Genomic DNA, 20347 nt, shown 5'->3' on the forward strand with positions numbered 1-20347 from the left:
TTCAGGGGTTAGCTTCTTTGCTGAGGCAACAGCATTCCCAAGGGTATGCAGGTACCTATTTTTGAAAAGGATAAGGAAGATTTATATCCCTAGGGCAGCTCATTTCTATTCTCTCACTGTGTCCATCTTTGCTTGTTTTCCAAACGACTTGGTAAGGTCAAGCAACTCAGCCACGAGGTGTGGCACAGCAAGGGCTCAGTCACAAGGTACTTGGTGCAGATGGCACCACGTAAGGGAAATTTTAGGGAATACCCAATGCTGCAGAGTCCTTCAGGAGAAAGAGGAGACTTTGTTTTCTACTGCCTCAGCCCTGAACCTGCATTTCAAGTGGTGGGCAGGAATGCTGTGTGTTAGGGATTACACTCTTCTCCCCCTCACAATCCACCAGAGACCCCTGAGCTCTACACTGGGGCTTTAGAGGCTGCCCAAGACGTTTGGACAGTACTCTGGGTCGGTGATCGGGTTGTGCCTCCCTTAATCACCCCATCACCAGGATAGCAAAGCCACACCGTGTGCCGGGGCTGATGCACCTGTGCCCGGCTCCACCCTGGGGAAGGGACCCCCTGCCTCGGAGCGGGGGTGCACAGGCACCCCACAGGGAAACCCCCGCTGCTCTCCTGGCTGAAGGTGTCTCTGGGTGGGCTTCGAGAGGCCCCTCAGGGGCTGTGGGGCGCTCCCTGATGGAGGCTGCAAGTGCTGAAGGGGGAGTTCAGAGCAGAGCTGCTTCACATGGAGTTCCAGCCCTTGCAGAGAGACCGGCAGGCACAGGCACATCACATCACATCACATCACATCACATCACATCACATCACATCACATCACATCACACACGTCATACACATCACACACGTCACACACGTCACATGACTGCTGGAAGCCTGGCAGTGCTAGCCCAGCAACGCGCGCCGCCACCCCGCGCTCTTCTGTCCCTGCCGGGCTCCCGTCGCTGCTTCCGTCGTGAGGCCGGAAGCGGAAGGTGGGAGCTGAGGCAGCGTGAGGAGATGGCGGCCCGCGGCACGGGCAGGCGGGGTGCTGGGGCGGCGGGGGGCCGCGGCCCCGACCCCCAGGAGGAGCCTCCGCCGCCGCTCCAAGCCGTGCTGATCGCCGACAGTTTCAACCGCCGCTTCTTCCCTATCTCCAAAGATCGGCCGCGGGTGAGAAATCCCCCATGCTTGCCCCCGCTCCCCTGTCGCCGGTTTCCCCGGGGCCGCCGGTCCCAATCGCTCCCGTCCCTGCTGGGCTGTGCTGGGTGTGCTCTCGGGCAGCAATGGTCGGGCCCGCGGTGGGAACCCTGGGCTGGGTCGGGGGAATGCGAGGTCCCCCAGGCAGGTCCCGGGGTGCTGCTGGGCCGCAACGCCCGCCCGGGCTCGGGCAGCCCCCGCCGCGGCGGCTCTGCCCGCCTTCCCCCGCTCTGTGGAAGGCTCTGACCGGTTCTTCGCTCTTGCAAGAATTTATATTCCCCGCTGGAGAGGCAGCGAGGATTTAATTGCTCGATTGGTGCTGTTTGACTTTCCATATGGCGAGGCAATCCGCGCTGTTCGCTTTTCCGTCTCAAGTTGGTGCCGTGTGGCAGCGCGTTTGGGCAGATTTGTTTCTGATAGAGAAAAGAAGCAGAGGCTTTTGCCCTTACCAACGCCAATGGGTAAACGATTGTGGCCAGGAAAATGCAGGGAAAGCACTTTAATTATCCAGATCAGAAGGCTGTGTGTTAAAGGAAAGAGTTCTTCTGGAGAACTTAGGTCTGAACAATTATCTTGCCTCATTTGCTGATTAAATATTTGTGGTGGTCATAATTATACACGCGAGCTCAGGCCCGTGACAGATCATCACCAAAAATGAATTAAAGAATATTAGGTCACTGAGCTGTGAATCAGTAAAGTGTTTTAAAAGCATGTCTTGAATCTCAAGAGAACATTTGCTTCACTTTAGGTTCCGGGTTTTTTTTCCCCTTGTGTAATTCTGAACACTCATATTCCTGTGGCTTCATAATGCATGTCTGACAGGTTTTTCTGGAAACAGTTAAAACCTGAGTCAAGGAATCAGCACTTTGAGATTTTTTTGTTGTTGTTTTGGAGGTTTTTTTGTGTGTTTTTGTTTGTTTGGTTTGGTTTTTGTTCCATTACATTTATTTGAGTCTGCTTGAAGAGTTCTGTGTGTGATAACTTCACTTTTTTATGTCTTCCTTTCTGAAATGAGGATCTGCTCCTATAGAACATCAGAAATGAACTCTTACTCTTTTGATCAACTCTAAAAAACTTTGATAGAATGTGGTGGAGCAGTTATTTGTGTTATTTTTCTGATACTACTGATGATGCTACTATATCTTCAAGTTGTCAGGGGCTGCTGCTGATGTTGAGGCACAGAGCATCTGTTCAGCTGTTTATATATATTGGGGTTTGTGTTGTGTTTTTTGTTGTTTTTTCAGGCTCTTTTACCTATGGCAAATGTGGCCATGATTGACTATACCTTGGAGTTTCTAACAGCAACTGGAGTGGAAGAAACCTTTGTTTTCTGCTGCTGGAAGTCAGCTGAGATAAAAGAACATTTACAGTAAGAATCTTCCTCTTAGCTTTATCATGGAAAGGATTCTTATGTCCTCCAACAAGCCTCAAAGGTCTCACTGATCTTTCTGATGAAAAACGTGTGTAAGAGTTTTCTTTTCACTACATGTCTCCTGGCACATCTCAGAGTAGACCATTTCTCCTGTGAGGGAGTGTGGTTGTGCAGGATATTGAAAGTGTTGAGTGTTTTGGAACTGCATTTACACTGGCATTTAACTTTTATTGTCTAAAAGCAGGTGTTTCCTGTGGGTAGCCATATAAATTAAGAGTGACACCTTTTGTGTTCTGCCCTGTCTTGGTGTGCCATGCAGCGTGTGGAAACAGCTCTCATGGCACCTTTGCCTCTGCAAGCTGCAGGTTTGCAAGCTTAAGAAAAGCATGCAGTCTTTCCCCTGTCTGAGGTACTGCTTTCCAAGAAAAGTGTTTGGGTTCTGTGTGACTTTTCCTTTGGCAAAACTGTCTCACAGTGGATTTGGGTTTCCTAGGTTTCTGTAAGCTGTCATCTCCAGGTCTGACCCTCTTCAGTTCATCTGCTGAGAGCAAATGACAATGGCTGAGCCTGCCTAGAGTGGGCTCATTGTAACAAGATTCTCCTTGCATTCACTTGTGGATGTGGCAGGCACTGTGTCCTAGTGTGTTCTCTGTAAGAATACCATCTTTATGCCTTCCTGTTGTGGTTTCCTCCTCCCAGAAAATCCAAGTGGTGCCGCCACACCTCTCCCAACACGGTGAGGTTTGTGACTTCTGACCTGTACCGCTCCCTTGGTGACGTCCTGCGGGACGTTGACGCCAAGTCCCTTGTTCGTTCTGACTTCATCCTCGTCACTGGAGATGTGGTGTCCAATTTCAATATATCCAAAGCCCTGGAAGAGCACAAGTAGGTGTTGAAAGGAGCACACGCTTGTCTGGTGTGCTGAGGCTCTGGGCTCTGACTCTGCCAAGTGATATTGAAGCTCTGCCCTTCCTTTTCAGGTTGCGTCGGAAGATGGAAAAGAATGTTTCGGTGATGACGATGATATTCAAGGAGTCCTCACCTGGTCACCACGCCAGGTGCAAAGAGGATGACATTGTTATTGCTATGGACAGTGCCACAAACCGTGTCCTTCACTACCAGAGAACCCAGGGGCTGAAACGCTTCCGCTTTCCCATGGTGCGTCTGGAACCTGACGGGTGGAAAAGGGCAGTGGTGGTGAAGCAGCCCACCCCAGGGAGGTCTCCTTGAGGGAGGGCTGGGGAACTGTGCTTGCTGCTTCTTTTGGAGGAGCAGATGATAGAAAGTAATTCTTGGTAAACAGGGTTTTTTTTTTCTCCCTTTAACCTTTGGTTGAGGTTTGGTGAAATTGGGACACACATGACTGGGACTCATTTTGTAGTTTGAAAACAGGCAGACATATTTCTCACAATTTGCCTGTTGAATTCATTTGGCTCCCTTTCTCCATGTGAAACAAGGAAGGTGGATGATTCGTGCTGTCTCAGAGATTCCCAGACAGGGGTGCATATTCTGCTGTTGTACACAAACCATTTTGAAGCAGCACTGAGCCTGGCTTGGAGAATGGAATAACAGCATATGCAAGGGGTAGTACCTCTTATTACCTCTCTCTTTACTGTTCACCTAAAAAGGTTATGGGCTCTACTAATAATGCAGTAAGTGCTCTGTAACTGTCTGGAGGCACCTTTCCATTGAGATAGATGGACCTTTCTATTTTTTATTTCAGAACTAAGACTGATTATATGGCATTTTCATTCCCAAATCAGTAATCATATGATTTTTATACCATCCAATGACATCACCAGGTCACTGTAGGAAACCAAAAAGGAAAGAACAAAGCCAACAAAAAACAAAACAAACAAACAAAAAAACACAAAAACCACCAGCCCAAGGTTGTCAAAATCCACAGGGGATATGTAAGATATAAATATTGCATTTTGATTTAAAAATGTCCTTTGTACATTTGTAACTCCCAGCACATAAGGTAAGGAGCCTTCTAGAGGAAAAGGGATTGTTTGAAGTAAAAGCTGTTTCTTGGAAAGCTGCATTGTTGAGTAGGAGGGCAGACTGCTGACTGACACACAGCTGTGTGTGTGGCCAGGCTGTGCCTGCCCAGGCTGTGTTTCAGTGTAGATTTCTCTGATCTTCAGAACTTCAGCTAGGTTAACAACTGAGTCAATACTGCTCCTGGCTTTTAGAAGGAGTTTCGGGTTTGGTACTGTGTGAGGCACTCAGAACATCTGATTTTTTTCCTCTTTCAGAGTCTGTTCCAGAACTCCATAGAGAACATTGAAGTGCGCCATGACTTGCTGGATTGTCATATCAGCATCTGCTCTCCACAGGTGAGCTCTGCCCTCCTGGGGGACCAAAATTCAATCTGCATTGCTCCTGTTGTCCTGCTGGTGTGCAGGGCTTGTGCGTGGCACTACTGTACTGGATTTGGAAACCAGAACACCCTGTTGTGCTTAGTGGCTGAGCTGAGAGCCTGAATGATCAAGTGGCTCTGAGGGCTCAGTCTGTATTGAGCATCCACTGCTTGAGTCTAGGAAGAAGTAGACAGGAGATTCATTGGTAGACTGCCTGATTCAGTTCAGGATGAAACTGCTCTGGAAAACAGACAATTTCACTTCAAGTACAGTAACATCTGTGGAACAGAGGTGATGGCAATGCTATGGGAAAGTGTCAGTACTTGAAAATTGATGTCATGCTAGGGTGACATTCAGGGTTATTCCAGCCTAGGCTCACTAACATCTTTTCCGCATATGAATATGAAAAAGTCGGTCTACAGCTTTCCTTTGGGAGCAAAACTTCAAAGTGAGGCTGGGCAGACTGCTTGGAAATAGGAAAGCCATGCTTTGCCCCCTCTGAAAACCAGAATCTGTTTGTAGTCCCTGTTAGGAGGGGAAGATGGGAAGGTCAGCACTCCTCCTAGCAGAAGGAATCAAAGCTTTATTCAAGGCAAGAGCATCACTTTCCTATACTGTATAACTCATCTCTGTGAGAACCACTGAACAGCCATTACTTATCTGGTTTCCCTGGCAACATTTTCTGCTAACTATATTATTTCCTTATATTTTATACCTGGGCAGGTGGCTGAACTGTTCACAGACAATTTTGACTACCAGACACGGGATGACTTTGTGCGTGGTCTGTTGGTGAATGAGGAGGTAAGGAGAGGGTTGTTACAAGGGTGGCCCTGTTACTTTGCACTGTATAATCTTCTGACACACCCCTGCCTCTCTGCCAGGTCCTGGGGAACCAGATCCACATGCATGTCACCACAGAAGAGTACGGTGCCCATATATGCAACCTGCTGATGTATGAAGCTGTGTGCTCTGACATCATCCGACGATGGGTTTATCCTTTGACTCCAGAGATGAACTTCACTGATGACAAGAATCAGAGTTACACCCACTCCAAACACAACATTTACCGAGGGGTGGATGTCAGCCTTGGCCACGGCAGCGTGCTGGCTGAGAACGTCCTCATTGGGCAGGGAACTGTCATTGGCAGCAACTGTTCCATAACCAACAGCGTTATTGGGCAGAACTGTAGGATAGGTGAGTACAAGAATGGAGGACAGGCTGTTGGGATTTAGTTTTTAAAGTGCATTTGGCTCTGGAAGAGGATGATGGGTGGGTGTACTGGTTGATTTCTGATGGGAAGAAGGGAGAAAAGCTTGGCTTTCCAGCAGAGGAAATAGATTCAGGTTTTCAGGGTGCCATAATGATGGTGACATAGGGAAGGCATTTTATGCAGATAAGTAGTTTCAACAGTAGAGAATGCACAACCTTTACTGATCTAGAGTTATCTATCACCCACCAACATCCTGCAAATGAGGGACATCTGTCCCTGTTTTTCTGAGCTGCCTGCTACTCTCTCTTTGTCTTGGATGGAATGTTGTTGTGGTTTGGCTGTATTTGTGCAAAACCAAGATGACATTTGTTGCTGTCAACTTGTTATGTGTAGAGAACAAACTTGTCTCTTAGCTTTGGGTGAAGAAGTGGCCAAGGCATCTTAAGGCCAGTTTTTACCTTTCATCCATAGTGCACCGGGATTCAATAAGATACTATCTAGTGGACAGAGCAGTGTGGGAGAGCAGCAAACTACCTTGCTAAATATATTTGTGCTCGCTGGTTTTTAACAGGTGATAAAGTAATTTTGGATGGAGCTTTTCTCTGGGACAGAGTACACATAGCAGATAACGTGAAGATTTATCGTTCTGTTATCTGCGATGAAGCCGAAGTGAAGGAGAAAGTAAAGCTAGAACCCCACTGTGTCCTCTCTTCTCAGGTGAGCTGTGTTTATGTCTGTTCTGCTTTCTGCCTTTCTTGGCAGATTCACAGGCTTGGGACTAGACCATACCAGAGTACAGGCCTGCCTTTTTGCAGGGGCGGTGGTTATGCTACTCCTTGCACTTTTTCTTTTGTTTGGCTCAGGTATGTGATCTAGCAGTGTGGTGTCTTCAGTCATGCTTGTTAGTTTACAGCTTGTGTGGAGCAGCTGTTGTCCCTGCTGGTGGAGCTACAAAGTAGCAGTCAGAGTATTTCTTCATTAAGATATGTTTTGCATATTTGCAGGTAGTAGTAGGTCCTGGCATCACGCTTTCTGAGGGCACAGTGATCTCCTTGCACCCACCAGATGAGGAGGAAGAGGATGATGACCAATTCAGTGATGATTCTGGTGTGAACAAGGAAGAAAGCAAAGTGAAAATGAAAGGTATGACAGTCTCTGGTTCCATGCATTCAGGCTATGTAGAGGGCTTTGCCTTCCATGATTATTTTAGGGTCTTTCCCATTGTAGAGCTTTCAGTGCCAGGCTGGAGCTTAGTGCTGCATGCAGCTTGGAACACGAGTGTTTTCAAAAGGGCGAGCAAGGATATCTGGCTCAAGTTGGACACTGAGAGAGGTACCTCAGTACTCCAGTATTAAAATCTTTGGAAACACAGATATTTTCCATTTTTCTTAAAATAGAAAAGCCTTGTAGGCTCTGACAGTAAGTGAAGTCGGGAAAGATGTTCAGGTCAAGGCAGACTGCAAGATCTGCATCCTCATATCTGGAGTGTGTCCAAGGACTTTGTCCTTGTGAAGTACTGTTTCTACCTTTGTTGGGGGATCTAAACATGGTCAGCTTAATGTTGCTGCTGTAGGGAGAAGTAAGTCAATCACTTGTCAAGGCAAGTGAGAAGAGAGAAGCTGGAATCTGTATGCATCTGCAGGAATCCCAGCTCCCTCTGGATGAAGGATATTCAGGGGCAGTACTATGCAGGTTATACCAGTCTTTATCAGGTTTGCCTGTAAGCACATCCAGTACATTTTCCTCCTGATCACTGCTTCTTTTCCAGGTTACAATAAAAAGGATGTGGGCTCAGAGGGCAGAGGCTATCTCTGGAAAGCAGATGACAAGAATGAAGAGGATGAAGAAGAGCAGAGACAAAGCCTATGGGGTGAGTAAAAGTTCAGTGTAGTCACCTGGGGACAGACAGACCTGTAGTGATGAAACTGGGTGGCTGAATGGGACAGTGATAATTGTGTCTAGGGTAAGGTCTGGACTTTGTGAAGTGGACTGGCTCCATATAATGTGTGTGGAGGCAAGGTGAGAGGTGGTGGACCACATTCTCTCCCTGTATTCTTCTGTGGAAGATATTTATTGTGTCTTGGATTTAACATCGACAGCTGTTTGCAATGAGTGGCAAACTATGGTATACCAGGCCCTCCCTTGGAGGGAATACACACTGGCTGTTCCAAGTACTGCTGGCTTTCTTCCTGCTGGTGACATCGCTCCACCATGAGCCAGCATTCTAGGCAAATTGCGTTTCTCTCTGTCCCTGTCCTTTGTTGTCTGCCTGCAGACTCTTAAAAAGTCCCATTATCCTAGTGCCAACTGTAGCATTTCCTCTGCAGTAAATTTAATCATCTGGACCTGAAAGCAGAAGCTTCCTTGCAAGGACAGATAGTTGCTGACTTGGTTGGGAAGTCCCTGGGATACCTGGTTTCCTATGTACTTGCAGCTTTTGAGTGTGTCTTTTCTTTATCAGGCCCAGCTATGCATTCTGAGGAAGAGAGTGAGTCAGACAGCGACCTGAGCATGGGCTCTGAGGGGCCAGACAGTCGGGCAGTGTCCCCTCAGCTAGATGACATCAAAGGTGAGAGGTGGGCTGTTAAGAAGTATGGTGAGCCTGCAGATAGTGCAGTGAGTGTGAAATTTGTGTTGCTTTCTCCAGGTATATTGGAAAAGTTGTGGATCTCTATAGCATGTTTGTTTCCTGACCTCACTACCTGCATTTTCTACAGAGTTCTGTAATATCTCCTGTACTGCTGTTGTGTTAACACAAGGCAGCCAAGGATAAGAAACTAAACAAAGTTCCTCCATATTTTTCATTCCTGATCACGGGGCCTTCATGAAAGTGACCTTCCTGGGTTGTCTGTTTAAATGGCACTGTTATTTTCTAAGATTGGAGATTGTGTGAAGGTCCAGCAGAGTTTCTGTGTGGAGAACATACAGCTGTAGTTGGGCTGGAGAATAACATGTCCTTGTAGGAGCTGCCTCTTTTTACAGTTATATTTTGGTTTTCTCTTTTGTTATATTAAGCTTACCTGGATTTGAAAGGGGTTCAAGCCAAATTGGGGGGCGGGGAGGGAAAAGAAATTAAACTGATAATTTTTAGGCTTGAATTCACATCTTTACTTATGGGAAGATGAAGTTTGCCTGAATAGAAAAGGTTAGATTGTGAAAGTAAAATAGCAACTGCTCTAAAAGGTTGCAGAGGTAAATAGCTTTGTAGAGTTTGTGTGGAGAGATAAATGATATCTAGTAGGTAGTCTCTGTTTGAATTATATTCTCCTATTTATAGGTATACTGGATGTGGATTTCAGCCAGTTTAGAGAGAACAAATAGACATCTTTGTCAGAATGCTTACTTCGTTAGTAGCATAGACTCTTCAGTAATGAACAGTTTGAAGAGCCTGTGCTTTCCCCTCTCATTTCTAACTATTTGTCCTTCATTTTATTAGTTTTCCAGAACGAGGTTCTGGGTACATTACAGAGGGGTGAAGAAGAAAACATTTCCTGTGACAACTTGGTCCTAGAAATCAACTCCCTCAAGTGAGTGTTCCTTTAGGGATTTTTTCCCTTACACTGAACAGCAGATCTAGAAAGGAGAAACTGTGTGAATACCCATGTTTGATTTGTTAAGCATTAATTTATCAATATAGAGCATGAGAAATGCAGATTAGAGATTGTAACTGAATGACAACAGGACTTGATGCAGAGTAACCACTGTAGCATCCTCAGTGGTTAGGCTTTTCCTGCCTTAATTCTGCTGCAAGAGATTGAATTGCTCTTAAGTAACTGTGGACTGAAGAGAGCAAGCCAGTTTTTGGCACAAACTGCATGTAATTGCAGAAAGGGGCTGCTGCTTTCTGCATTGCAACATCCAACCAGCTGCCTGCAGCTGGGGCTGTGGTGTGGTGTAGCATGTCCACTCTCTTTTTACAGCAGCAAGCCCAGAACACGTTGTCGAAGTGCCTTTTACCTATTTTTCATAAAATCCTGTTTCCCTTCTGTTGTGCAGCAGTATTCCTGTAGCACTCTAGAAAACATGAAGATGCTGTTCCTGCAGCACATCATTCCACTGTGTTAGCAGATTTTCAGGACTTGTGGCATTATGAAGGTCTTGATGCAATGCAAGGCAGTTTTATTGCCTGAATATTTGGAAAACAAAACCAAACAAAAAATGAGCCTGAAGATGAAAATCAGTTTTTCTTCTGTATCTCTGAAGAGCTACAGTCTGCAGAGATCAGAAAGTGTGAAATGTTTTTCGTTTTTTTCTTGCAGGTATGCATATAACATTGGCCTGAAGGAGATGATGCAGGTGCTCAGTAAAGTGATCCTGGAGTTCCCACTGCAGCAGCTGGATGCAAACCTGGACTCCCAGAACTATTTCTCAGCATTACTTCCTGTGAGTCCTGCTTCATTTGAGTCTTCTTTAGGCTTGTCTCCTAGTGTGTAGGGGTCTGTTGGATGGCAGGGTAGTTTCTGGCTGAGAATTCTTTTTGGTTAAGCCTGAAGACACTTGAACTCCTTAGTTCATGAACCTCTTTGTCTCCTGTAGGAGTGAAAGTGAACTGAAACTATTGTAACTGCTTGACAGGATTCAGCTGAGATGGTAGGTGTGGGGAACTCAAGTACTTATTGTTGTTTGTTTCCTCTTAGTGGTGGTAGAAGTCCATCAGTTACAGAAGACAAGAGAGGGACTGTTAGAGAGGCCTTTACAGGCTTGCATTCCAGGAACCTGGTTCATTTCCATCATGTCTTGTCCCTGAGGCAGCAGGGAGCATGCCTGTCCCAGTGGGATCCTTTTCCAGGTCTTACTTATCTGCATACTGCATCAGGTGCCACTGTTTTCCAACCAAATGTAAAGGCACAATATCGTTGTCTTTGAGCAAAGGTAGAGTGGTGTTTTGTCACTAAAGAGATGGACTGTATAGTCAGGTGAGAGTGATTTCTATTTCCTGACTCACAGGAGACAAAGTAGAGTAGAATCTCCTCTAAAAAGCATCTGGATGTGTGGAAATGAACATCCATCTGAACTGATCCGTTCATCAGATGGATTAGGGGAGTTTTACTGCTAAGTGTTTAAATTCTGCTTGCTTTTATTCATTTTTCCAGCCCATTTATTTAATACTATGTCCTGTCTTAAAAAAGGATAATTAAGAGGACTGAAGAGAACATTAGAGCAGATGTTAAGCTCTTAGGTGGAAAGCAATACATTTAGACAACAGGCTGTGTGGAGTTGGCAGCTGTGTAGGGTAGTGTGTTTTGGTTTTGTTTTTTTTTCCAGCTACGTTATGGCATCTTTCTGGCTCCCAGACTGGGCTCCTAATCTAGTATGAATAGGACAGGAGAACTTCACTACCAGACCCAGTCAGAAATGTTTCTCGTCTGGGATAATGGCTGCTATATAAACCCATAATGTTCTGCATTAATAATTGTCTCTTAGAAGCTAACAATGATGGAGTACATGAGGGATTTATCTCTGTCCATATGCATTTCCTCATAAGAAAGCTGATGCTTATGTTTAACAACACAGATGACAGATCAACTTGCCCTTGTAAGAAGAGATAATAATCTAAATGCAAAAAGTACACTCCATTGATTTACTAATACTCATACTTACACTCTGAGAATCCCAAGCACTAGCATGGTATGGGTTAGTACATGGTGAAAGCGTGTAGCTGAAGTGCTTAACTGTGCAGCTAAAACTGCCTCAGTCAGTAGTGGTATTGGCCTGAGGTTTGCTTATGGTGGCAAAGTGTTACTTAGTATGAGGTGGGGATATTTGCATAGTACTGAATATCAGAAGCCCACTGAACTTTACAAAACTTTTATGTTTCTGACTCTCTTTATAGCTCAGCTCTTACGAGGTGCTGAAGGAAGATGTGTTGCTTGTGTTAAGAGTGACGGTAGAGCAGTCCCAGACAGCTTAGGAGGGGAAATTGTGGAAATGCCATGGTTATGATGTATGGATTGACTTGAAACGATAGTATGTGCTCTGAAGGGCTGACCCCTGAGCATGAAGCTCATAAGTGTTGCAGGAATTTTAGGAAACATCTGGTAAAGGATATACCTGTGGGTATTTTTCAGATGAAACATGGAGACTTGAGAAATGGAGTTATCTGACTCAGTGTACGCAGGGATCTTGTTTGGCTCTTGTACAAATTGTAAAGCAAAGATGATACAGAAAACGAGAACTTTTCTAGAACTGTAGACATGGTTTGAGCAAATGTGGCTGAAACTGCAGATAAACTGAAGGCTGTGCTTCTGTTGTCATTCAAAGCAGTGTCAAACAAGGTTATGTATGTGAGGATGTCTAAAGGGACCTGGGGGAGGCAATATAGCAGTTCAATTTGCTGAGCTGGGCAGTGCCTGCACTGCTGCCCAGCAGCTAGCATGTTTGGTGCACCTCTTGGTTTCTATAAAGAAAAAGAGTCTTGCTCTTTTGTAATGCCATGCAAGTGAACCCAACATGAGGTCAGTTATTCGGGGACCAAATGGATCTCTGCTTTCATTGAAGCATTTTATGTTGATCAGCACAGATGTTATAGCGTAACATGTTGGAATTATAGCTTTGTCCCTCGTTTTGCATGTTCTTCTTGATGGTATTCTGTGCTAGAGGTAGAGGTCAAATAAGCCTGGTGTCAAGACTGTTTTTCTGATAAAAGAAAAGTGGCTCACCAACCCCTCTGAAGTTGATAAAACATCATTGACCAGATCCCATGAAAAAGGAGTCAGTGTGTCAGAGGAATTTGATTGCTTTCTCCAGAATGAAGATTGTTTTGAGGAGTTAACATGGTCAAGTTAAAGTCTGGAAAGTTATGATATTGTCTGTAGGGCTTTTTGTCAGGTATGTCTTCAAATTTTTCCATCTTTTATTCAATCTAAAATAATTGCAAGCTTCTAATTTTGCAGTTCGGATTTTCATGAAGTTCCCAAAACAGCCTCTGTGATCATACAGGCTTATGGGTGTGTGTTTGCTGGGGACCCTGCGGCTGAGCATTCCCAGTTAGCACCAGTTACTGTACAGTGCATGTTCCTGACCTGAGATGGTGTATTTTTCCTTCTTTCCCTTCCTTGGCAATAAGCATACTGGATGGAGTCCTGGCCTTTTGAGTGTTTATAGCTATGCATTCTTTAAAAATCATTTGCTTTCAGACACTCAGTAGCTTCTGGTTACAATTGTGCCTGCTGATGAGCTTAAAAGCATTAACAGAAAGGTATTACAGAATATTTCTTAGCCTGGCACTGATTGGCTAGTAGCTTTACTACATTTGAAGTGTAGAATTCAAAAACATGATAAAAATTCAGGAGATGGTTGTAGAGGAGGGAAGAGTGTTTAGGATTAAGAGTTCTGCCAAAGACTAAAATACTTAACTGGAAATATGCCATGCAACCCTCAGGTTTTTGTTGGTGTACCATGATGATTAGGATCACTCTGTACTGTTCCTATTGTTCCTTGAGCCAGTCGATGTACTACTACAGATCAGTTTGTTTGTACTAATCCCCTTCTTTGTCCCTGCTTGAGACATGCAAATTCCAGCATGGTTGCATAGCAAACATGTCTGCAGAGGCAATGGAAATATGGTACTGTGGATTAGTTGCACACTTTTCTAGCACAGGCTACCTTTGGTAGTCCATGCTAGCCTGGGTTCTTGCTCTCCTGCATGTCCTGGAGCTCTCCCTCTGGAAGGGCTACTGCTTGTTAACAATCATCTTAAACAGAATAATTCTGAGCAACCCTTAGTGTACTCATTTAAATACATTTATTGTGATAAGTTAGTATTCCATCCAAGAGACAAAACCAAGGACGCTAATTGATATCCTCAAAGCTACTTAGTAAAACCACATCCTACTTGTGTGTGTGAGACTTAATAGCATCTGTTTCATGGACAGAGCAGGGCAAATACATTAAATGGTCAGTTGAATCGCTTCTTAAAATGGTTTCCTGTGTCAGTTTCACAGTGCAACACAGCTGAGAAACAGGGCTGAGTGCACACAGCCATCTCATAGCTCAGGAACTCTTCTGTTTTTCTCCTGCAGCTGTTGAAGAACTGGACCCCGTTGTTTAAGAACTACATAAAACGGGCATCAGATCACTTGACTGCCTTATTTGCCATTGAGGAATTCTTCTTGGAACATGACAGTCTCTGCACATCAATAGCTAAAGTGAGTATCTGCTCTGAGGACCTGTTTTTGCTAGGTTCATGGTGAAATGCATCCTGTTTGCATCATTGGCTTGTCTGCTTCAGGGGAAAAAAACTTCGGGGTCTCAGTGGAGAGGGTGTGTAGAAAATCCATCTATAAAGATTGCCTTAAAAAAAAAAAAAAAATTCTGTCTGCCTGTGTCTGTGATAGAGCACAGCTGAGGGTGAGTATTAATTACCAGCAGACAGCCTAAACGGAGCTATTATTTTGCAGCTTCTAACCTAGATGCCCTTGTAGTGTAAGGCTGGAAGAGGCAAGGCCAGAGACTTGCTTAAGGAAGAGCTTTACTCCATTTGTCTCTCCATGGTTCCAGAGATTTAACTGCCAAATGGTTTATCCTACTTCAGAGTGCAAAACAAGCAAAGCTGGGAATAAGGGTGGGTTTTCTTATTCAGGCTGAGCCACTTAGGAAACTGAGAGTAAAGGGGAGCTGCCATGTGGCTTATTTTACCTATCTGCCCCCTTCTGAGATTTTTTTTCAGTATGTTTCTCTTCACCCTCCTTCACGAATACTTCGTCCCTGTGTTCTTTCTGACCTTTTACACTGAGAGCATTTGACTTGGCTCTCAAGTCTTTCCTAAGCAGTGTCTCAGGAAGCTCCTGTCTCTTGGAAGAGCTCACCGAGAGCCTTCTTTAACTCTTGGTTGCTCAAGAAAGAGTAATTCCAACTTCTGCTACCAGTGCTTCTGGCTAATAGCAAAGCACTTAGGATGGAGCCACAGGCCTTCAGTTTGGTGAGCCACAATGTCCTTGAATTACAGCAATTGTTTGGCATGTGTCCATTGTTGTAGAGGCCTGGGTTTCCCTAGAGGCTGTGACTTGAAGTGTGACACTGTATTTGGAATTGTCAGCCAGCTTTGTCAATGCTCTGCTGCAAGGAGACTGGCTGCAAAGTGCCTGAGCAAAGTGCACAAAAGCACCCTGAGAAAGCATGATTGCATCTTACCCTCACTGCATTGGGCAGGAACTTGAGCTTATGAATGACCAATTGCTGTGACACCTGCCATAAGGCACTTAAAAGAGAGAACTGGCAGAAGGAGGAACCTGGGGCAGAACTGGGTAGATTCATCTTTTTTGCTGAACATGTCACCATTGTATATATGTGGGCCTGCATAAGAGTTGCTTGCTAGAGCTGCTTTTGGGATGGGTTTTGGGATGCTTAAAAAGAGAACTTAAGCAATGTCTTGAGCTGACATCCTCTGTGGCCCTTTATTGCCCACAGCTCTCTGTCATACCCTGCATCCGCAGAGCTGAAGTTGATGAGGCTTGAGCTTTGATTCATTGTGTGTCATAGCATCTGTCAGGAACATAAGGCTTGGTAGGAGCAGCACAGTTATTTTTAACAATAAAAGCAAAATGAAGCAGACTGAGTGCCTTCTGTTGAAGCTGGAGCTGGGAGACACAGATGATGTGCAAACCTTGTGCTTGGACTTGAGCTAGCCCCAAAAGAGTTTATAGAGAGCCTTGTTTCTCTTTTTTAATCGATGCAGGTGTTGATGACATTTTACCAGCTGGAAATTCTGGAAGAAGATGTAATACTCAATTGGTTCTCTTTGCGGGACACATCTGACAAGGGAAAGCAGCTTCGTAAAAACCAGCGGGTAAGTCCCAAAGGTGTTTGCAGAGATGGGGGGAGGGGATGGGGGATGTGGAGCAGAGAAAGACAGCAGCTGCTAAAAGAACTTTTGAGTGGAGTTCAGTGCCATTGTCACTGTCTCTGGAGCAGCTGCTGTTACATGGTAGGCCAGAAATGCACCAGTGCATTGGACACTAAGCAACATGAGTTTGTTCTCCAGAACAAACATTTCTGTGTGTTCTGTCGTGATCGTCCTGTAGAATGAGGAATGAAGGTAGTGGGAGAGGCAGATTGGTTTTAGTGGGCTTGCTGAATTACGAGGCCAGCACTTTCTGGAGTAGCAGCACGGTTTCTCTAAGCCAACACCCTTTTTTAAAATGGGCTTTAGGCCAATGCCCTGTGTGCTGGCCCCATGAAATTCCTTTGAAGCTTTCAGTCCTGGCTCACCAGTCCCTTCACATATATTTCTAAGCATTTGCTGTACTGAGTGGTTTAATTTGGCTTGTGTTGCAAGAAGCATATAAACTTCCCCTCTCCATCAGGCAAAACTTTGTTGCTGCAGTTTTGCTGAGCCCTGTTCCAGTCCTCCTCCCTTGTTCTTGAAGAGGATCAGGGGGAAAAAATGCATCTCTGAAGAACTCCAACTTTGTTTAAAACCTTTGCAAAGTTGGCTCTTAGCATAGGTCAGCAGTGCTTTCAGCTGCTTATTTGAGCCCAGGTAAAAGGTTCTTTATAGCAGTTTCTCAGGGAGTAGGTTTTTCCCAGCAGGATTTTCCTAACATTTTGGCTAAGGTGCAGCTGTCATCTCATCTCCGTCAAGCTCTGAAAAACTCAAACTTTTGTCTTTTTGCTGAGTGTTGTGGGGAGTGTCTGACTTGCAGGGATCTCCCTCAGGAATCCAATCAGCCTGGATTTGTTCATGGCATCCCAGTTGTTTTTCATCTAAACTTTCAGTTCTCTCTCCCTCAATCTGCCTTTGTTTTCATGTCTCCTGGAAGTACTTTATCTTTCTTGTGCATGATATTGTGCTCACTGACACAGTGTGATTGTTGAGCATTCCCAGCATCTGCTTGGTGTCACTTTTACCCAGTTACATTTTGTTCTCTGCAGCTCCAGAAGTTTATCCAGTGGCTGGAGGAGGCAGAAGAAGAGTCGTCTGATGGCGACCAAGACTGACATGGTGACTCACTGTGAGAAGAGGCACTCTCACTGCCTTTCTGGGCCGGGTGGGCAGGGCAAGATCAATGCCAGTGTATGGTGTGTAGATGTGGGGCCTGACATCGAAGTGACTGACAATCCCATCATTAAGTTGTCTGTTCCCAATTTTGCCACTTCCCTCCCTCACTTGCCCAGTGGCACTTTCATGTTGGATGGTCACAGCCCAGTGTAAAAACCATATGGGAAGAGCAGGAGGTGGTGATACCTAGAATCCCTCTGAAGCCTGGATTTGGTGCACTATAAGCTATGTTATGGGAGGTCCTTGTTACTAACACAAAGGGAGCAAATAGATGCAAATGCATACAGCACCCTTATAAATCTAACCTTTGGGAAGAATGGTCATACAGCTGAGTTATTTGGAGTCATTATTGCTTCTGGAGCTAAGGGAACTGCTGAAGAGACACTGGCAAGGTTGGCAGGTAGGAGCATGTGGATCAGGATCTGCAGTGCAGGATTGGGATTCAGGAATTCCTGTGCCTGGAGAAGATGCAGTTGTCTGAGGATGCCCAAGGCATTTTGCAGCCTAGAAGGCACGCCTGTGATCTTTCTAAAAGGGAAAATCTATTGCCATCTGCCGTGCTAGGATTGAACACAAGGTTGCACAGTAGAGCTGGTGAATCAATGCATTTTCCCTATCTGTAGAACAGGGGATGATATGTGCTCAGTTCTCCCTGTGGGGGCTGACCAACAGTGGATGCACACTGGCCAGTGCAGTGCTGTGTGGATCACTACATCTTAGCAATGATCTTGTCTTCTGTGTGTCCCCAGCCTAGCAGACATGTTTTAGAAAAACATCTTAAACATCTTTTTTTTTTTTTTTTTCTTTTTTTTAATAAAAAGGGAGGAAAGGTGCCTGGCTTCTCCTGCTGCACCAGCTACACGTGTTTTGCTCTGAAGGCCCTGACATCAGCGGCTGATTTAAGGAGGATGCAAGTTCCTAAGTTATGCTCCACTGTGAAAAGGAGCAAATGGTATTTCCTTCAACAGCATGTGCTTTGTGTTCCCATGTGATTTCAGTTACACAAGCTTGCTTACTTCACGTCCTTTTTATTTATTTGAAAACTTCCCTTAGACAGCAGGGAAAGTGCTGCAAAAAGCCACTGGCAAGTACAGCAGCTGCAGAGCAACTCAGTGTGCAGCAAAGGATGAGTGTGCCTCTGGCACTTTGTTGCCAGGTCAGACAATGCGTGGCAGGAATGGGGCCCTTAAGATCAGCTTTCTTGAAAGTGTCTCTATGCTGTGTTCTTCCCTGCTCTCAAAGAACAGAGCAAAAAAAAAGGCACAGAATCAGCTCATGTTCCTAGGTGGGTTATTTGTTGGATGTGCTGACCTTGCCGCTGCCCCTTCAGGAGAAGCATGGAATAAATCCTTCCTGGGGAGGGAGGAAATGCACTGGAGCTGCCACTCAGGATATTTACTTGGCCGTTCAGTGGTGCCACAACTGTCAGTGAGGGGACAGCTTTGGATGCTGGAGACCAGGGATACTGCCTCTTCAAAACTGATGTTCAGGCAGAGCCATCTTGTGCACTCACACTATCAGTTGCCAGGATTGTGCATAAATGTGCTTGTTTTCTGACATTGCAAACTCAGTCTTGTAAATGTTGGGGAAATAGTTGGTATCTGAATTTTCTGTATCTGCCAATATTTAATTCAGGGAGCAAATAAAAACTCTTCTGGTGTTACCAGCTTGTTTGCTTTGTTTTATTTTGAATTTCAGGTCTCTAGTTGTGGCATATGACTGAGCAGGGCCTAATAGGTAAGTGAAATAACTCATGGCTACTTTTTCCTCAAGAGATTCTAAGCACATAATAGGAAGGAAGGAAATCAGCACACCATTGAATTAGTATAAATATTCATAATAACTCACGACCTTGCTGTTTACAACTAGAGAAGAGTTATTAAAACATCTGAATGTAGAATCCTGAAATGGCTGGGGTTTGGTTTTGTGCTAGATTGTACTGAAAAGATGCATCTTAAATCCCATGAAACCTGTTATCCTTTGCCATGGTGAAAACAGGTGGGAAAGGCATTGTGCCCTCCAGATGTTGATGAGTAAGAACTGGTGGAGAGAGGGAAGGACACTACAGAACTCTTAGTAAAACCATTTACAAACTCAGTGCAAGACCTGGTAATTTTAAAAATCTCCTTGGACGTTTCCTTTTTTTTATCTTTTGCAATGTCAAGGTGGCTTTAAAAAAAGAGGTTTAACATGTACTTCCATAAATGTTTTTTTTTGCCAGAGGCTTTTAAATCTTTGTGCCAAGTAACAATTCCACTTTTGTTTTTTCCAAATTCCTTTCTCCTTTGCTCCATAGTAACCAGCTTTGTGGTGTGAGCTGCTTACTTACCCAGGGGTTAATATCCAAGGGGAAAGTTGCTCTGTGGTGAAATATCCTCATCCTTCAGGCCTTGGTGGTGTGTGCAGTAGGGTGGTTTTACCTGTGCTGAAAGCAGAATAGCAAAAAAGACAAAGTAGGGAACTTGCTGTTCCTCAGGGCATGATGCAGCATCCTTACGGGCAGGTAAATGCACGCTTTTTAGAGGAGTGTTAGCTGCATTTCTGAAGGACAGTGGGCTTGATGCTTTCTGTTGCTTTCAATCAAGATTTATGTTTGGTTGGAAGACTAGAAAAGCCTCTGCGAGCAACCTTGATTGTGCAGTCATTGCCATCCATCTTTTTGGGCAAGATAGGCATTAAGTACTAGTTTTTTTCTAAGGCAATAGTAGTCACCTTGTCTGACTTCCCATCTGACATGGATGGATGTCACCTCGTGCTCCTGTATCAAACCCATAATTGCATTTAACAATAATGTGCGGTTTTGGACAAGATATTGGTTTTGTGTTGCTTAAAGGTGTAAGTGAAGGAAGTCAAGCACATTCACTGCTCTTTTGGACTGAGAAAAATTAGTCCTCAGAAAAGGACTAATGCCTGGAGCCTGTTTACTCTAAGCAATACTGCAGGTAAATACAAGCTGGCAGGCTTTTCAGAAACTTCTGTGTGGACCTAGAATGCTCAGCACAATCCCCTACTGCTAATTTCTTGCTAAATTAATTTGACTCTGTGTTCTTAACCCAAATATAAAAGTCATACTTCACAGGACCTCTGCAAACAGTTAAATCAATCTGTCCATTCAGTCTGTTTAATCACTTGGCCTGTGTTAAAAGAGGTAGATGTAGCAATGAGATTTTGTCTTCTACCACACCATGGGTGTATGGCACCTGTCCTCTGCATGTGCTCCCT

The 20347-nt window shown here is 44.8% G+C and overlaps 1 protein-coding gene across 2 annotated transcripts; it reads left to right on the forward strand.

Annotated features, from left to right (window-relative positions):
* The first annotated feature begins 965 nt into the window (after positions 1 to 965).
* On the forward strand, positions 966 to 18791 carry EIF2B5 (eukaryotic translation initiation factor 2B subunit epsilon). 2 transcript variants are annotated; one of them, XM_030456330.1, is made up of 17 exons: positions 971 to 1154; positions 2426 to 2550; positions 3253 to 3438; positions 3534 to 3711; positions 4812 to 4892; positions 5640 to 5717; positions 5798 to 6110; positions 6698 to 6843; positions 7131 to 7269; positions 7895 to 7996; positions 8588 to 8695; positions 9563 to 9653; positions 10386 to 10509; positions 14148 to 14273; positions 15803 to 15913; positions 16999 to 17068; positions 17947 to 18791. In XM_030456330.1, the coding sequence occupies exons 1-16, from the start codon at positions 1002 to 1004 to the stop codon at positions 17062 to 17064; spliced, it is 2127 nt and encodes a 708-aa protein (XP_030312190.1). In that variant the 5' UTR covers positions 971 to 1001; the 3' UTR covers positions 17065 to 17068; positions 17947 to 18791. The 2 variants fall into 2 exon arrangements, with proteins under 2 accessions (XP_030312189.1, XP_030312190.1); XM_030456329.1 differs by having other exon boundaries at positions 966 to 1154; positions 16999 to 18791.
* Positions 18792 to 20347: the final 1556 nt, after the last annotated feature.

Source organism: Calypte anna, chromosome 9 (assembly GCF_003957555.1).
Source record: "Calypte anna isolate BGI_N300 chromosome 9, bCalAnn1_v1.p, whole genome shotgun sequence".
In the NCBI taxonomy this organism is placed as follows: domain Eukaryota; kingdom Metazoa; phylum Chordata; class Aves; order Apodiformes; family Trochilidae; genus Calypte; species Calypte anna.

Coding starts and splice junctions, on each gene's coding strand:
- EIF2B5 (XM_030456329.1), top strand. CDS start 1,002: ATGGCGGCCCGCGGCACGGGCAGGCGGGGTGCTGGGGCGGCGGGGGGC. Junction 5,718..5,797: donor GTCTGTTGGTGAATGAGGAG/GTAAGGAGAGGG, acceptor CCTCTCTGCCAG/GTCCTGGGGAACCAGATCCA. Junction 6,111..6,697: donor TGGGCAGAACTGTAGGATAG/GTGAGTACAAGA, acceptor GGTTTTTAACAG/GTGATAAAGTAATTTTGGAT.